This window comes from Schistocerca gregaria, chromosome 11 (genome assembly GCF_023897955.1).
Source record: "Schistocerca gregaria isolate iqSchGreg1 chromosome 11, iqSchGreg1.2, whole genome shotgun sequence".
NCBI classification, from domain to species: domain Eukaryota; kingdom Metazoa; phylum Arthropoda; class Insecta; order Orthoptera; family Acrididae; genus Schistocerca; species Schistocerca gregaria.
Window position 1 is genome coordinate 54,155,252 of NC_064930.1, and position 19,522 is coordinate 54,174,773.

At 38.2% G+C, this 19,522-nt stretch overlaps 1 protein-coding gene across 6 annotated transcripts in view; it reads right to left on the bottom strand.

Annotated features, from left to right (window-relative positions):
* Positions 1–4,861: 4,861 nt before the first annotated feature.
* LOC126295179 (Y-box factor homolog) overlaps positions 4,862–19,522 on the bottom strand; it is a 116,115-nt gene continuing 101,454 nt past the window's right edge. The window contains exons 7-11 of one of the 6 annotated variants that reach the window (XR_007552400.1): positions 18,534–18,716; positions 13,757–13,804; positions 7,433–7,468; positions 5,993–6,793; positions 4,862–5,723 (exon numbers count right to left, since the gene is read on the bottom strand). Coding sequence is in view for 3 of the 6 variants with exons in the window: in XM_049987484.1 (XP_049843441.1) it covers positions 6,746–6,793; positions 7,433–7,468; positions 13,757–13,804; positions 18,534–18,716 (315 nt within the window). In the remaining 3 variants the exon portion in view is untranslated. Of the gene's footprint in view, positions 6,794–7,432; positions 7,469–13,756; positions 13,805–18,533; positions 18,717–19,522 lie in introns of all 6 variants that reach the window. The other 5 variants (XR_007552402.1, XR_007552401.1, XM_049987484.1 and 2 more) reach the window with 5 other exon arrangements.

Genomic DNA, 19,522 nt, shown 5'->3' on the forward strand with positions numbered 1-19,522 from the left:
GCTCTCTTACGTGTTAACCCTTTTAGTGCTAGACATTCTCAAAAGATCGAGTTAAAAGTCCCATGCGATTTTACAGTAAAATGCAGACCTCTGCCATACTTGCAATAAAATCTAAACTAATGCATAAAGGAATCTAATTTTTTATTAATTTTTAGGAAATGCTGCTGGCTACAGTAATATGTGCAATACAGATTGTCAAAGAACATTTTCAGAGAAAAAAATTATTTTCATGATGGGGCTTATCGAAAAAAAATTAAAACTTTGTTTTCAATTTACTCTGAGACCCATCAAATGATGATATACTCAAAAATTTCAGGTATATATGGAATCTCTGTAGTTTCCTTAACAAAAACATCATAAAGGAATACAAATCGTTTTATTACACAAAGGAAAAATAAAAAAGAACATAACGTTACAAAAAAAATCGTTTTACTCTGAAAGTGTTCTCAGTTCTTCAGTCATAAATCACTGACAATTGTGAGGTTGCAGTTACGACAACTACTTGCACACATGCTGACCAACACATGAAGGATGTAGTCCTTTCTCGCAACAAACACATACTGTTCGTGAACACCGCTTCTTATCCTTCGTAGAACAAACACTACAGTAACATTCCTTTCTCCCCCGGAAGAGTCTACACCATATACTGTTGGAGCAGGTACATTTATATCTATTGCACTTGTTGCAGTCCTTGCCTGAAACCACTGTTTAAAAAGTTTGCAAATGACTTCAGCCGTGTCAATAGTTTGTCATTGTGTTTTAGGCTTTCCTTATACAAAACATATACATTCCGCAACATCCTGAACACTACCTTCTTCCACATCTTGACAGTCCTCATCTAAATAGCAGTATGCCATCATATCAGATCAGTCAATGCTACTTATTATACTCAAAAATTACATCCGATTTCTTGACCGTCTGTCTGTTACAAATTGTCTTTTCTGATGATGTAGCAGAGGATGATGTACTCACAAGGAAAACTGGGTTTCTCTGATTTCTTCTGTCTGAAGCCACAGAGAAGTATAAAAGATTTCCTGAAAAACTTTAGCTGACCTACAGCATAATTCGACAGAAGAACATGTGGCAGGAATTTTGTTTCTTCTAATTGTTCCCGTTAGATAAGTGCCGACTGAATACAGCTTTTCTGCCAGAGGAGTAGATGTAAAAAGTTATCGCAAAGCAAATGGTAACCTTTTTGCATGTAGCTCCCAAGAGCTAGTAGTTTCATGACGACTACATATCCCAGGACATTCTCTTATTTCGTTTTTGTCGTCTTCACTTTTTGCACCACAGTATGCATAAAACCGTGGGCAATAATTTACTACTGAATCACGTAGCATCCAAAATTTGACTCCCTTTCTGTGATAATGTTTATTGGGGAGGTACTGGATTAACTGAGTGCGCCTTTGTCCCAACAAGACTTTCAACAACGCTCAGTTGCTGGTGTGGAGTGTAGTAGCGACGGGAAATGTTGGCAATATCCACCAACACTTTAAATTTGGCTGTTGGCTCATAATGGGTGACCAGGACGGTGAAGTTTCGAACTGTCTACAAAATGTAAGAACCGCAGCAACAACTGAAACCTGTTGCGTGAAAACATTTGCGAAAACCACAGTGTCAACAGGTTTGCATCAGTTGACCAAAAACTAAAAATCGTCGGTTTTTTATCAGTCCCATATTCAAAATCACTGAATTTCTGCAACAGTTGTTGGTTGCCACATTCTCAAATGTGTTGACAATCACCTGGCGAGCGTATCAGTTAGTCTCAGTCACCATAATAGTAAGAAGCTGCTGCGAAAAGAACAAATGGGGGAAAAAAAAAAAAAAAAAAAAAAAAAATAAAAAAAAAAAATTGGTGTGGCATTTGCTGTTGTATGTTTAGGGCCTGCTAGTTCTGCATACACAAAGCTTGGAGAGGGTGTATTATCTGATGCCTCATTCATTATTTCAACAAAAGTATTTGCACTGCAATTCAGTTGCGTTTGGTCATCGTCATTTGCTGACGCACAATCGTCATTTGAAGAAAACGACAAGTCCTTTTCTCCACCGCAGATCTCATGATCCAATTCACTTTCTGCAAATCCATCTTCACTTTCACTGCTTATCATATTATTGTCTAAATCACTCTTATCGAACCGCAACTTCGTATCTGATATGCTGCCGCGAAATTCTCGGTAAATATACAACACCAGAAGTTTATTTCACTCTAAATATCACACTGACAATCGAAAAGAGGATCCACATGTTGTGCCTTCGACCTTCCTTCTGCGTCTTGGCTAGGAAATACTAATAACTTTGCCTTCAAGTGCGGAAAAAATTAACGAGAAGGGCATCACGATCAGAGCGTTACTGGCATTATTTTTCCGGAAATCTGGACCACGATCAGATCATATTTGGCACTAAAATGGTTAATGTTAATAAAACCGAAATTAAAATGATTTTACCTGCTCATTCCTACTCATCAGCAATCATTTATCTCCAACAGTCAGTCTAAGTTGTCGACTTCAACCGATTTCGTATCACAATTAAATTTTCAAGAAAAATATTTCTCCTACACTTTTACATTTACTGTCAAATCCCGATATATTCACTTGTGTTCACTGCATTGTTGCATTTCATCAGTTATGAACTTATGTCACCTGTAATGAATGTCCTGAAGAAATGCAGTAGTGTCTTGCTACTGTAGTATTAAAAAACATTGTTTCGTAAATAGCTGCTTCCACACTATTGCACTATTCCAAGTTTCAGCATTCTCAACTTCTATCCATCATCCCTTCTGATTCATTTTTGTTAACTATCATTACCTTCTAATGATTCAGTAACTGGTGGTGAATTTCATTCTTGCAATCTGAACCAATGTTAATCACAGAACTAGTGGCAGGAAGACATTCCAAGCACTATGGGATTTGTTTTTGTTCATATACTAGTTTTATTTATACACTGAGAAATAAGAGTTAAGAGTGCTTAACTCTTCACAATTTTGTCTTTCCAATATTTGAGTGCAGGGGAAACTTACAGGGATCCTGATTTTGGACAGTAGTGTAACCAATTTTGAGGAAATAGTTGAATTTTACAGAAATATTGCAAAATCCATTACTTCTCTCCTTTTACTATGTCTCTATAGTTACCAAATAAACACACACACACACACACACACACACACACACACACACACACACACACACACACACACACACACACACACACACACACACACGGAAATGATCCATGTCACGACATTTAGCTCACCTAGGACACAGAGTTAAAATAGTCACTTCTGTCACAAATCCATGGGCAGAAAGGCAGGTACTCACAGCTCAAGTATTACCTTCAATTGAACACTGGAGCAGGCTCTTATGTTGTTTATGTTTAACAGGCAGAGAATTTAGTCTCACCAGAGTTCTCAACTTACCTTTTGGCAAAAGCAGCCTAAGTGCTGTAATTACTAGGATAATGGAATTTACCTGCATGCACAGCACAGCAGACCAATACTTGATGTGACAGTTTGGAATTTGCTACACACAGGTTCTCAATTAGTATGTACTGGGTTCATTTCAATTTTTTTTCCTCTGCACTGTAGATGTATTTTCACTTGAGAGGACAATTCTTGGCACTAATGTGTGTCTTTCAAAATAGACCATTAATTCTCAGGCCTGCACGATACAGTTTGATGCCTTCTGTTGAATGCCACCAATGCTTTATGGGGAAATAAAAACATTTCTAGGACCATATATGAAGATAGCAACTGTTCTCAGAAGAACAGATGCCATTAATGACTGTGCAGCTTCTCTAGAATAAATGATGATAACAAACCCTCAGCAGCCGACAAATGTTGACATACCTCAATGGGGACAGCTGAAAATGTGTACCCCAACCAGGACTCGGACCCAGGATCTCCTGCTTACATGGCAGATGCTCTATCCACCTGAGTCACCGATGGATAGTACGACTGCAGGAACTTAGCCCTTGCACGCTTCCCGTGGGACCCACATTCCCAGCTGTCCCCATCGAGGTATGTCAACAACATTTGTCAGCAGCTGATAGTTTCAATTAATAACCTTTTATTTCTAAGCCCTCTTATTCTATGCAATGACATTCCCGGCATCTAAATAATATACTGTGGAGAGTACCACACGCAGAACTCTTCATTCATAACATTTATCAACCTATCGTTTGTGAATTGATGTATATTTAACCTGTTACGAGACTGTCACACACACACACACACACACACACACACACACATATATATATACCAACAAGGAAATTAAAGCAATACATTAAAGTTTACTTTGTGTCTAACAGTGTGTGTATCTGTCAACCACAAATTACCTTTTCAATTTCCAGGCATGTTATTTTATCTGGTTCACAGGTACCATTTCTATCAAATGAAATCACTGTATTGCGACTCCATGTAGTTTCACTGTATGTGGTACATTTCAAATCAGGGGGAGGGGGGTTGCTGAGATTGTGTACTGATCTTTCTAGTAGAGTTTTTTTGTTTACAACAACATCTTAATTTTTGATCAGTTTTGTAAGGATATACCTATGTACTTCTAACTCCAGAATGCGTACTATTACCATAAAATTTGTTACATACTAAATTTTTGTATGCAGTTATTTTTTGACGAGTGTTCTCACGCAAACAAATGCCTTGTGCGAAACTTTTGAAGCCTGGCTCACATCTCTCAGCTTGTTCGTTTAGATATTACAAACTGTCTATTGTGTTTCATAGTTTCATTTCATTGGCACTACAGTGTACGACATCTGTATTTCAGTTCATTACTTCAAACTCTTGCACCAAGTGAGAGCAGCAGGATACTAGAATTAGCTGGAAAGGACATTTTAAGAAAGTACACAGTTTGACAGTTTTCACTTTTTTTGGCTTGTTTATTCAAAATGCACATGTTTTCTGAAAAATTACTTTGTAACTTGTTTGTACATTTACAATTGGCAGCTTCAGCCAGAAATTTCATTTCCAAGTCATTCACAGTTGACCGAGACAAGTTGTTCCATTTCACAAAAATTTTGTCGATACTGACACGTTGCTTGCTTTATTAATATTTTAGTGTTTCATTAAAGCTTCATTTAATAGACTTACTTCACTTACGATTTGCACTGTTACTACCTCACCTTACTTCAGAGGTGACAAATACAATGAAAGAAGCGGCCACAACTTTCTGACCAGAGGTGGTGACCAGCCGCAACTTTCTCCCACACGTGGTCCAAATGCAAATCTTAGTCATTCTGTTATCACACTCACGTATGGGATGAACAAGTTTTTATTCATTGGCTATGTTCCTTTTTATTGAAGTCATACTTAATAGTTTTAATGCCAATGAATTTTACATGTTGGAAAACTTTAGCTCATTTGTCATTTTGAAATTTTGGGCAGTTATGAAGTGGTGAATCTTTATATGCCCAAAATCTTTTTAAATTAATTACAATTTCATTAAAACACATGCATCAGTTGACAAGCATGGAATCAAAAGGATGGTTATTTTTAAAGGTGTTTCTTTAAAGAAAAAACTTTGCCTGACCCTACAAAACACATTAAATCTTGTGGAAGTTGACAGCACATAGCACCGTTTAACAGAAATAAAGAGATGCGGGTGACACCGTTTAAAAACTCTTGCCACCTCAGTTGAAATTTGTCGACAAAGCGAAACAAAATCTTAACCCCAACCTCAAATGACTCCCATTTCAAAGTAGGGAGGTAGATTCTGCCATACTCACTGTGCGCACCAGGATCACATTATGTAACAATACAAGGATTTTCACCCACAAAACTTTTTGCATCCAACTACTCCTCAAACTCCCGTAAGCTGCATATGAAAAATTCTCAATCTTCCTAAATTTTTCTACTGCTGACCCGGAGAATTGGGGGAGTTTCGTTGAGATATTTTCCCGAACAGTGTAATGCTTCAAACTGTACGTCCACGTGCTCTGTGCGCACCGTGACAAATACGGCGCCTACCTCCCAGTGTGGGACGTGTGCTATGTGCTACAGTCTTCACCTCCTGCTTATGTTATAAACTGTTATTGGAAATAATGCAAAGACTCAAAATCAAACCTGATTAATTTTTCCACATCACATTTCACGCTATTCTGACAAATACGTTACTAAAAATTTTCCGGCATTACGGTCACCGTATCTGTGCTTTCGTGAGATGTGGCTGCAGGAATTCTAAATTATAATAGCAAATCTATCAATGTGACAAACATTTTGATCTATCAACAATACACCAGTAAAAAATTACAAAATTAACAACTTCATAAATCTCACACTGAAAATATCAAACAAACAAAACAAATATCTAACAACTTTTTGAACAGTAATAAATAGAAAGTTTTTAAAACTATGAAAAGGAAAGAAAACTTTAAATCCACAAAACGAAAAACCAAACACTAAGAAATTATTCTAGACTTTATCATATCGCCTTTCATTTCAGGTTCAATTTTGAGCCTCTCTATTACAACACGTGAAACCTATTACAAGTAGAATAACAAACGAAAAAGATGGATAGTTTTCTTCAATGCTACCCAAACAAAGTTCTTGTTGACGATGTTAGCTTACACTTCAATCTTTAGGAGGTGATAATGCTAAACTGAAAATCAGGTCTGTATTTCATTTTTTTGTGATTTTTCTTTTTGTTGTTTTGATGTCAAGCACTAAACACAAAAACTGGATGTTAATTTTATTACTTTTCTTAATAGATGACCCTCTCTACGATGGCTGATGGACTTAAGCACTGCTTTCTGTAGTGGTATTCTGCACTGGCTGAGAGGCCTCCTGTAAATGTGGAAACAACACAATCACTCCCAGAAACTGGAACAGTTAAAACACTGCAACACCATAAAACCTTCCTATAGTTCCATTCAAATATTTCATCTAGACAAACAAGAATGTGTCACACTACTAAACCACAATGGTATGTGAATGATGTGTTCAGCTTCTTCCCATAGAAAAATTGTAAACTTTGGGGTGAATTTGAAAGCTGATTTCAACATTACTAACAGCTTCATACAGGACATTTACTGTCTGAACTGTTGTGACCAATTAACAGTAGGGGAGAAGGGGGGGGGTGTTTAAATGCAGATTTATATTGGCAACTATTACAACCTTTCATCTTTTTAACAAGTGCTATTTATGAAAAATCCAAACTGCTGACTGCAGTATCTTATCAAATTTAAGATAATGGTGATACTGATACTGATTTCCTAAATCAATCACTTGTCAGCCAACACCTTGCACACTGCCTTTGGCATTTCTATTTAAAGTAACACTAAAAACACTTCTGACACAGCAGTCATTATGGTTACTTTTAACTTTGTAAAATGTTGACTACCTCGAGTGCAATCAACCACTTATCAGTGCACTGAGTGTGCATGTCCTGCTATGAACAATGTGGGGAAAGTTAGACATGCTTACCTGTGCAGGGGGAGCAGCATCTCCACCAGACTCAGCCTAGAACAAAAAGAACATATCAACAGTTTGCTTCTGGCACTTAAATTTCCAATGCATTTGAACAATGTTATAGAATATCTTCACTTATTTGGGAAGTGTGAAATATAGTGCGTGAACCAGCAAGAAAATTAGATGTGTTTGGAATAAACGGAAAAGAATATCTCCAATTATCGACAGAATAAACACATTCCAGTAGAACCAACCATATCTCAATATGAGGTGCGTGAGTAAAAGGAAACCCCATTTGTCTTTTCATTCAACTGCAACTTGGCTCTGAAAATCTAGGAAGTTTTATGACTGTGTACATATTTTCAATTTACACAGTATCCAGCAATACAGCCAATCATCTGACACTACACAAACCCATTAGAGCACTCCTACATAACCAAGTTCAAGATATAAACAAACTCTAATGAAAACCAAAGCATGCATTGGTGGCAATATTCTGCAGCAGCTTATCATATACTCAGATAAATATCAACATTATTCAAAACTGTTTAATTTCTGAAGCATCAATGTCTTAGACGAGACCTGTTTTAAATGTCAGGGCCAGCAGTAGTATGCTGCTAGCCATCCAGTTTTATTCCTAACACTGGCAAACCTTTTTCTTACAATGCTAGGTTCCCATAGGTGAGGTAACTGACTAACACTCTTGGAGGTTAGGGCTCCATGTATCACACCCTCCAGCCATTCTCCCTGGAGGACACTTGCCTGCAAATAGCTGTTGAAAAATGTCACATGTTGCATTACAGCCGCAAGTAAATGTTTGTCAGTGATGACATAGTGTAGTGATTAAAAACTATTCCTAACATGCTCAAGGTTGTGTTAAAACAGATCTGAAAATTATAACTTAAAAAGCACATTACAGAATTTTAACTGACTGCTCATAATTTTCAGTCATTTGGTTTAATTTTTAAATTTCTAAATCTTGACAGCACTGCATCACCTTTTAATTTACTTTTTCAAATTGTCATCAGCTTTGACAAAAAGCATTTTAAATATTTATCCAACTTTTAACAACACAAATGAGGATTTCAATAATAGAATGGATTATTAAAATTCAAGCAAAATGAGAAATAGAAATAATGCAATAACAGACAAAAATATAGAATGGAAAAAAATTAAATCAAAGGAAATAAATAAAAATGAGGGCAAACGAAAAAATGGTATAAAAATGAGGGCAAACGAAAAAAAAGGAATAAAAATGAGAGCAAACGAAAAAAAAGGAATAAAAATGAGAGCAAACGAAAAAAAAGGAATAAAAATGAGAGCAAACGAAAAAAAAGGAATAAAAATGAGAGCAAACGAAAAAAAAGGAATAAAAATGAGAGCAAACGAAAAAAAGGAATAAAAATGAGAGCAAACGAAAAAAAGGAATAAAAATGAGAGCAAACGAAAAAAAGGAATGCAGTGTGCGTGTGCACGCGAGTGTGTACCTGCCCTTTTTTCCCCTTACGGTAAGTCTTTCCGCTCCCGAGATTGGAATGACTCCTTACCCTGTCCCTTAAAACCCACACCCTTTTGTCTTTGCCTCTCCTCCCCTCTTTCCTGAAGAAGCAACCATTGGTTGCAAAAGCTTGAATTTTGTGTGTATATTTGTGTGTGTGTATCGACCTGCCAGCACTTCCGTTTGTTAAGTCATATCATCTTTGTTTTCAGATATATTTTTCCCATGTAGATTGTTTCCCTCTATTATACTCAATATCAGTTACATGCGATCAAGAAATTACTATTGGGACTATGTCCTAATGCATATTGCTGTACACATATCTACAGACCAAGTATTGACAATCTTGAATTAGACATTTAAAAGTTGACCGAAAGAGGAGTATCGAGACCGAAAGAGAAAGGTGATATCAGTGTTATACCACCACCAGCCATACCTAATCTGATATGGCAATGCGTAAATGCAAATCTGTGTGTGTGTGTAATCATTGTTAGAGTCCAAACTACTACAATAAAAGGTTCCAGACGTGACAAACTTACCCACCAATATCTATAGGCATAAATTTACAAGGCGCTTCATAGACAGTAGGGGGTATATAATGCATCAAGTCAGTGAGAGAATACACTCTTGTGACGTTACCTGATTAAATGATGAACTAGTCTCAAGCTTCTGTATACAACAATGCTCATTACTATTTTACACTGGTTGCACCTTGTGGTGTTTCCCATAGTTAGTTATTAAGAAATTTTAGTACAGAAACACTATCCATGCATATGCGTCATCACGAAAGTTATTGTCGGACATACTGAGATGTGAACGATGCACTTCTAGCTCCAGAAACATCAAAGGAGGGAGGGTAGGTGGCAGAGCGGCAGTGTCTCAGATGATTGAAGAAGCTGACAATACACGATGTTCGCAACTTACTCCTTTGAGGAAAACTAATCTCTACACTAAACTAAATGCATTCACTAGATAGTTAACTTTCACGGATGACTTTAATGTAACTAGCCATCACACAAATAATAGTCACATTGATGACATCACAGCAGTGATTTTTATACTTTTTAAATAAAAGATCGCCTTTATATTAACGTAGGATACAGGCTGTCACCATCCCAAAGTTCATCTGAATCCATCCATATGCTTCACCATGAAGGAGTAGCTAAGATACTGGTGCAACATAGAAAGAAAATCAGCAATTAAGCAATTTTTAGCTCAGTACAAGGCGAATTTTTTAATATGTGCAACATCAGCTGCCCTCACATATGTGCCTGTTACCAGCAGATATGCTCACACATCTTAAATGGGACCTCACTAAAAGCTGACCCTGGACCACCGTACAGCTTTTCATTTAAATGACAGCTTTGAAGTTTCTCAGAAGATCTAAGATACATCCAACACTCGGTAGTTCAAGTGCAATGGGCTTTAGAAGCATTGTATTTGTTACATTTAATCTTATGTAGGACACAAGGAACAAAAATTTCAGAAGCGTGGTACAGATCATAAAGAGTAGATAGCTTTCTCTAACAATTATTGTTCCACATCCCACATCAATAATTATGTTTTATTTTTGGATTTTATAATCTACTGGCTGACAAACCCAGCATTTTAACAATCTTCTGTCAAAAACTTAATGGTAATATTTCTTCACAGCTTTACTGACTGCAATCATTTTCACCTGCAGCCATTTGCACTTCACATTAAGCCTGTCAAAGTGCTGTGAGGTGTCTGGTATTTCCTGAAGTTGGCAACTGTAGGAATGTCTAGGCAGCAAAGAACACATGTATTCAAAATTCGTGCATGGTGCAGCAATTTTTCCAACACCTCAGTGTTTATGACTTCTCGTGAACTGTGGGTGGTATCAATATAAATTCATAGAACATTTAGTGGCGCATGTTGATACTGTCTCTGAAAATTATTGCGAGTTCGTAGCGGAGAAGTAGTAAATTTGAATGTACACATTGACACAGCAGTTTTTAACATATCTTTGTTTGATATATCTCCTGAACTGTGATAGGTAGGTGGCTCTTACCCCGACACTTGTCGGACGCAGATGTGTGTACCAAGTTTGGTTGAAATTATGATTTTAACTGGTATGCACATAATTTCTTTTACTACCAAACTGATTACTACTCAATGCTTCAGATTGTGACAAATCAAATCAATACCTGAAACTTTCTGCCGGGCCAAAACTAACTCAGTGACCTTTGCCTTTTGCGGCCAAGTGCTTTTGTGACTCAGCTACCCGAGCACTTAACTTAATGTAAGCTACTTGGTTTGTGAGGTGAGCTCACATATTTCAGCCAGTAGAGTACTTGCCCAGCCCACACAACACAGAGGTCCCGAGTTCGAGTGTTTCACAGCATGAATCTGCCATGAAGTTTCATATCTCCACACACACACACACACACACACACACACACACACACACACACACACACAGTGAAAATTTCATTCTGGAAACATCTCAGCCAAGCTGTGTGTAATTTTTCTTTCCAGCTCACTCTATACCATCTCATTATTTAAACAACTAATCTGTTTTCAACATTTTTCAGTACCATCACATTTCAAAAGCTTTTCTCTTATTGTCTAAACTGCTAGTCTCCCTCATTTCACTTCAACCCAAGGCTACACTACCGACAAACACCTTTGTAACATACAAATTTGTATTTTATGTTTGCAAATCATCTTTTTCTAATGCTTTTCTCACCTTTAGAAATCTGCACTTAATATCCTCTCTACTTCAGCCACTGTTGATGCTGTGACTGAAATCAGATAGCATGTATGTATGAAAATTGCAAGTGCTGCTCAAAAAGTATCCAACTTATTAACCGAATCTGTCTTTATTCAGATGCAACTGTTTGACACTGGTCACTTTCAAAGCAGACCCCTTCAGCTTCCACACCCTGAAAGCTTAACGGAAAAGACTCTTTTGGTACGGTGTGCAGATACTCCATTGAATTCTGGATAATGTTTTAACTGTTCTGTAATCAGCTCACTTCCAGAGTGTGTCAGCTTATGGAAAAGCCAGAAGTCAATTGCTGCTCTATCAGACAAACTACATCTGTGTTATATTTGGCCCCATAAAAGTTAACTATTGATGAGCGGGTGTACTATTGTGGTGAAGGTGCAAACTGTCGACTGCCATCAAGTACGGCAATCTGCAGCTCACTGTGTCAGGAACATCACACTGAACCTCCCTGTAGTTTTCTTTACCAGCATTAGTACCATCTGAGGTGTATTCCTTATGGACCCCGACATTGGATAAACTTGAGTCATGCTGACAACCTTGTTCTGCTCCAGACTTGCTTCTTGGGTCGGTTTTCATTGTGATGGCTGGAACTTACTTTGTGGGTCATATCCATAAACTCTGAATTCATAGGCAGTGGTCACCATCTGTACAAATTTTCCATTAAAATGGAATTAACAGATACATAAATTTGAACCTCGTCTACAAGTTCTCTGATCACGATTTGTCTATCCTGCCTTACTGGGGTCCTTACCTTATTTGTAGGTGTGTCAGGGCCTATATTAATGTGCTTCACTCTTTACTGATGAGTGGCTATCTTTGAAGCAGTTTTACCAGGCTTACTTGTGCAGTACGCATTGCTTCCTCTGTAACACCTGTCCAACATTATGGCCAAGCTTTCGACGAAATTTTGTGCAGTAACGCTGGATTTTGTGTTGTGTGCAGAATGACAAAGTGGAACAAAGATACCACTTACACATATTCACTTGAAAGTTAGCCAGCAACCAGTTGTTTCCACGCACGTGAGTGCGTGGATTGGCATCAACAGTATCTGCTGGCAGAAAGTTCTGCTTCTCAGCTCATTACTAATGACAATCTTATCTTATCCACTCTCTCACAACCACTGAATTCTTACTACTGAGCAGTCATGGACGATCTAGACATCCTGAATCGTTACACAATGGCAGGTACAGTTCAGTACTAAGTCATGTGACCATTAGGTCATGTGTGGTACCGTGTGTAATTTAGTTTGCTGCAATTTCTGTGTTGTAAATCATTTACCACAGCTATTTGGATTTACCTCAATTCAAGATAATTTTACGAATTCTGCAGTGTCATATTTTGGGAAATGTGTATTTGTCCTGTGTGCTCTCCCTCCCAACATCCCTCCTGCAATTTGTATTATGAGGGTATTAGTGAAAATGGACTGAGTCAAGTCTTAACTGTTTGCTGTGGTGAAAATTGTTAACTGCAGGGTAACAAACCAATTCCTACTTGTGAGCAATATGCAACTGTTTAGTTGACCGATTTTTCTGTTTCACATGTGACAAGTGACTGGTCAACTTGTGAAAGAAGGTACGGAGGTATCGTACTTGCATCACTGCACACTAAGACATTAACATGACAGAATTACTCTAACGGTACATACCCACTATCAGTGCTTTTGTGCAAAACTGATGAATTAGCTATTTGTGTAGCGTTTTTAACCTCACGGCAACACGTAATTATTTCACTTCTTTAATATGTGACATGCAACTACTGAACATCATAACACACTATCTCAAATTTTTCTCGCATTTGTAGAGCAGAAAGGGGAATGTCAAAAGAATTCAGAAGAAATGACTAACACCTTAAGTTTGTTGCAGACATTTTAGGATCTCCTTAAAGAAAATGAACAGTTAGTATTATGATCTGTATACAGTATTTGACAATTGTCGCCGATGTTAGATGTTAATACAAAGAATTTCAAACATTTTGTTTATCTAAATAAAAGCCACCACAAGGAGAATTAGACAATCCCTACTTATAAAACAAGAGTTAGGCACAAACGGTAGTGGTTAGTAACCCGTCCAGTGAGTAATGATAGACTTGCCTTGCTAGGTTGCTCGACTGTCTGCTCACCAGAGCCTTCCGCCTCAGCCTGTGAAATTGAGAAACAGCATTGACTCATCTCTTAGTAGCTTGTGTCTACCTCTCCCTGCTGCACCTCAGTAACACTATTATAAATCTATCATTACCAGAAAAATGTCTGCTACTCAGTAGCAATGTCTAAAAATCAAAGTAAACTATTAACAATTTAATGAAAGTCGTATTTTCTACTTAAGTGAATTCAATGAAATTTTTTAGCCAGGAATTTAACTGTCAAGTTATGTCAACAAAACAAGAAAATTTTCATGGATAAGTGTATTCACTGGCAAATAATTACTCTTTACAATCCTGGCACTGTCTTACACCAACCTACATTCAGATCTTTTCCAGTCAAACTGCTGTTCTGAACGTCCATTTAAATATTTTTTACATTAGTAAGATCAAGAAATTAGTTAATTTATTTCAGTTGGCACAAGTAACAGGACAGAAACATGCATTTTCAACAGATCAGTTTACACTCCTGACTGGTTTCCTTTTTCGGTCTACCTAATCTTCAATGTTAACCACTCTGAAAACCATTTTAATATGAGCTATTTCTTTTACGGCTTGTAAATAATGGGTATCAGTTATCAGTCATCTTTTTGACATTTTATTGGCAGATCTATATTTCAGCTAGAAACTGGCCATTCTCAATGCACTATCATTTTTGATCAATGCATGTAATGCCTGTTGGTAAGGATTCATCCACAGTCCATTGAATACTCAGAATCCAGGCATTACATTCATTGATCAAAAATGATAGCACATTGAGAATGGCTAGTTTCTAGCTGAAATCTAGATCTGCCAATAAAATTTCAAAAGGACGACTGATAGCTGAAATCTTATTTCCAAGTCAATGTAACAGTCGCTGCGTCTTATAGCCTCTGAATGGAGGGTAACCCGATTTCTTTTATGGATTTGACAGTCCTGGGACTTTAAAGATTCGACACTCTGCATAAGACGCACTGGATCTCAGCTCCTCTATGTTCTCCACTAGCTCTCAAATATTAGTTCCTCAAACAAGTCTACAGTTAGACCTCTACTATGTCAATCTCTCACTCCTTTGCCCATCTCAACAGTTCAGCTCAAAGGATCTGTAATAGGATACAATTAAAATAGACATGTCATTCAACTAAAAAATGAGCAATGCACTGTAACAGTCAACTGCTGCTGAATTATTTCCATTGTGAAAACTTTTTGTAGTATTTAAATACAATACACATAGGCAGCAGGCTGGATTAAGTGAAGAACTTTGCACTTGCCACGCTGATACTTCTGAATTTCACAGCCAACACTGTTAGGGTGAGGATGGGGAGCATGCTGTAGAATGTGAACAATTACTTCAGTAGTAATATTCTGCACTAACTGACCAATCTTTGTTTGCAACCAACAATAATTTAATATTCAGCAAATGGGTCCAGGTAGATATACGAAGTTTACAAGGTTCAGAAAGATATATTTCAGTAACCTCAATTATGCAATGAAACTTTTAGTTTCATTGCATAATTGACAATTTAATTTGAGGCTGAGTACAAACTTTGGTATGGCATGAACAGGAATGGCTGTTATTGAATTCACTTAGTATAATTCACAAACAATAAAGTTAAATCCTGACAGCCTGAATGGAATTTGAACCCAATTTCCACAAACGCAAATCCCCTCCGCTAAACAGTCTCACCTTCCAGTTTAAAATGTAAATTATTTGGTAACTCTAAAATTACATTATAAATTTAACAGCACTGGATGCCTGAAATATCAACTGCCCTTCCAAGAACAAGCAGCGGACAGTGACATCAGACAGTACACCATGTGAAAACATCTGTCTTTTGCACTGGGAGCTGTGCAGAAGAACCATCCCAGATGATTAGTAGCTTTACTACGAGAATACTAATTTGGGGTTTTAAACTCTCACCAGAAACTCCCGCCTCACATTCTCATGCTAATCTTAAGTCTGAGAAGGTTGTCAACTGATGTTGACAAAAAATTAGTTCTACAGTCCACAGGACTTCAAAATTGTCTACAAAACCATCTTGCACCTTCACACTGGATATCTTTATACTCTTTTGTATTTATTTTGAACACACAGTTCTGTGTTCTAGTCCTCATGCTGCCACAACACAAACCCAAGCAACTGTGTGTTGCAAATAGAGTTTGCAGCAAAGTAGCTATAAATTAAAAAGTCAGCATATTAGACTGTTGTCTTCTCTAAACTTACTTCATTGTTTTTAACTCCCACCTTTAGATGCACCTTTTTGCTGTACTGCTGAATGACACACTGCATCTCTGCTTTTGGAATCTGCAGTGCAGACATTCTCTCTTCCAGAGACTGGAGGATTGCGAAGAAATTCTTACTATTACTACAACCTCATTTCTTCACACTGACTCCCATTTATTAAACATTTACATCTACTTCTGCATCTACACTCCACAAGCCACCACATGGTGTGTGGTGGAGGGCACTAATTGTGCCCAAGTCTCTCTTCCCTCTCTGCTCCACTTACGGATAATGCGAAGGAAAATGGCTTAACACCTCAGTACGAGCTCTAATTTCCCTTATCTTTGAATGCTTGTTTCTGTTGAAGTCTCCACATTCAGGAAGATATGCAGCTCTCCCTGTCTGTTAAAAAACTTTTTGCTCAACCACATGTCATCAGATAGACCCTAGGCGCACACTTTTTTGAGCTAGTGACAGTGCTGAACTGAGTCCAACACCTTTCGAAAGTCGAGGAATATGGCATCGACTTGGGATTCTGTTTTGTATCGTGTACAATGAGGGCCACCTGTGTCTGGCATGACCGTTTTTCCTTAAATCAGTGCTTGTTTCGGCACATTAACTTCTCAGAGTCTAGATAGGTCATATGTCTAAACACACATGTTCCACAATTCTACAACAAATCTATGTCAGTGAAATTAGCTGGTAATTCTGTGCATCCGATTTACTACCCTTTTTATAGATTGCTATGACCAGGGTCTTCTTCCAGTTCTGTTCTGCTTCAATGATCTGATAGATGATTGATAAGAATGGTGCTACATTTGCAACATAGTCAACATAAAATCGTAAGGGGATACTGTCAGCCAGATGCCTGCCTGGCATCTAAGAATCTTAACTGTTCTACAATCCCAGATATTCTAAACAATACGTCAGCCATTATTTCTTTTGTTCTATAATTGAAAGGGGAAATGGTGCTGCAGTCCTCTACCGTAAACGAGTTTTTGAAAGCTAGGTTTAGAATTTCAGCCTTCTGTTCACCACCCTCACCTACCCGTACTGTCAGCAGGAGACTATACTGAATTATATGTGGTGTTCATAGATTTTATATATGACCAAAATTTTTTGGTGTTATTTTTAAAATCTGCAGATAAAATATTGCTTTCAAATTCATTAAAAGCAGCAGAAAAACTCAACTGGTATATAATAAATTAAATCTCTTGATAAAAGCACAATCAAACAGCTGTGCAAACAGAATCTGTGGCAGGATACTATTAAACCTGAATGTCTATTGAACTGTTTCTCCACTAACTACAATGGGGCTGAATCCAGTCATTAGACTTTTTAAATTATTAATCAAACCAGTATCCACAATATACTCCTTCGTTAAGTACACTCAAGGCTTCTCATTTGGCAGGTATGGCAAAACTGGAAATGAGAATCTGTAGATACGAGTTTCCAAACCTAACCACTTTCTTCTGAAGTGTGGTAGAGTGCTGCACACAAACTTGCCCAATTCACTAGTTTTGAAAAATTGCTGGAAAAGCAAAATGTCTGGCTCGACTGCCACAATAGTGTAAAGAAGCGAGACACTGGATTCGTGTTTAGGTTTTTGCACTTTTGTGGTAAACTGACGAAGGACATTCACAATGAAACGATTTAAGTGCACGGGGATAATGCACTAGAATAAGCTGAAAAAATTGCATACCCTTTTTGAAGACTGTACTGAGGATTACCACAGAGGAAACAGTTTCAGAGTTGTCCAACAGGCAAATGACAGTCCAATAAGACAGATGAGGTCTGTTTTAGCACGTGCAGTATATCTGGCACAATTTAGTGGCACATGACATTTGTGGCAAACTTCCCCTAGTAGGCATTACACAATCAGAATGGACTAATACTGGGATTGTTACAACACAACCCAGACATTCCAGTCTACGAAAGAAAAACCGAACAGAATCTCTCTTCTGGAAAGATATGCCATCTGTCTTTTACAATGGTCTAGGAGTTTTAATCTGTGTGAAAAAGGGACACTATTACTGCCAACATTACTACAATCTTTTGACAAATTTCTAGCACGAGATGGAACAGAAGATGGCAGGAATAACTGCAGAAAGGATCAGACCCCCACATGACAATGCAGCATGTGGCACCTCTTCAGCAACTGTGGCAATCCTCGTTCCTGAAGTGCTAGATGTGTCTTCTCATACACTCAACATTGCACCCAGGGATTTCTTCCTACTTTGAAAATCACAGGAAACACTACACTGACAATCCGACAGTGATGACTGTGCCACTGAAGTCTAGACTTTTTCAAATCCAACTTTAAGAGAGAATGGTCTTTTCAAGAAGCAGCTTAATGGAAGTGCAAAAGCTGAGCTTTCTACTTTTTATTCTTAGGTACAGACTTTGTAAACAAACTCGGTGCGTCACTTCACTGAACCAGCTCTTTAGATTAAATGCTGTGCAAAAATTATACACTACACTAAAACAGGAAAAGTGGCTTCCAGCTGTCCGTACAGCACACTCTTACCTTGGGCTTGGGAGAGGCCGCATTCTGGCCACCCTGTGGCTGCGCCGCACCTTCTCCTTCGCTCTGCGACGTGCGCTGGCCACTGCCCCCCGAGCCGCCACCGCGAGACTGCCGGGTCATGCGCGGCCGGTAGCGCCTACGAGGGGCACGCCCCACTGGTTGGCCCTCGCTCTCACTCACGTTCTGCACGAAAACCAGTAACAATTGGAAAAACTGAATGTACGACTTACTACATGGGGTGTTTGTCAAGTCCCCCCTCTTAACTTTCTATAATTGGGGAAATACAAGATGTCCGTACATTATCTTTTCAGTTTAAGACTATAATAGCTTTAAAACTGTACTACATATTCACGAATGGTTTTCAACATGTGACAATGTAACACAGCTTTTTTACCGTACACTGACAACTGTGACAAATTTGAAAACCAGATGAAATATGGACGTCACAGGAAAAACGTTAGTGTATGGCCTGGTTCATACAGCCAATATCCAAAACTAAAATGCAACCGAACTTTCAGACACGTTATGGGGGAGGGTGGTAAACCACTGTCCCAACCAACTATTGGAGCTCAGCATACATTATCTATGGAAAATGTATAGTGTTCTCCATAGAAAGAGTGCAGGTCACCCTTATGCAAGGGGTCCGACAAAATCTGCACATACGGCAGCCGAAATTGGAAATGATTATCAACAGTGCACGACGTCTTCCATACGAACCTCATTGGGATCTGTTTGCAGTGAGTATGCTAGCAAGACTTATGCAAACTAGGCTTTTTACAAGATATCTGCTTCTATGATGAGATAACATCAGACGTATCCAGCGAAGTGAACTGTCGTAACATCGGTCTGCGAGGTTTACAGCATCCTTGTGTTACACGTGCAATGGAAGTGTGTCCCAAGGTTCACGTTTGGTGTAGACTGATGCAAAGTTGCGTTACAGGCCCACTATTTCAGTGAGTCAAATCAATGGTGGTGGTTCCCACGGCATG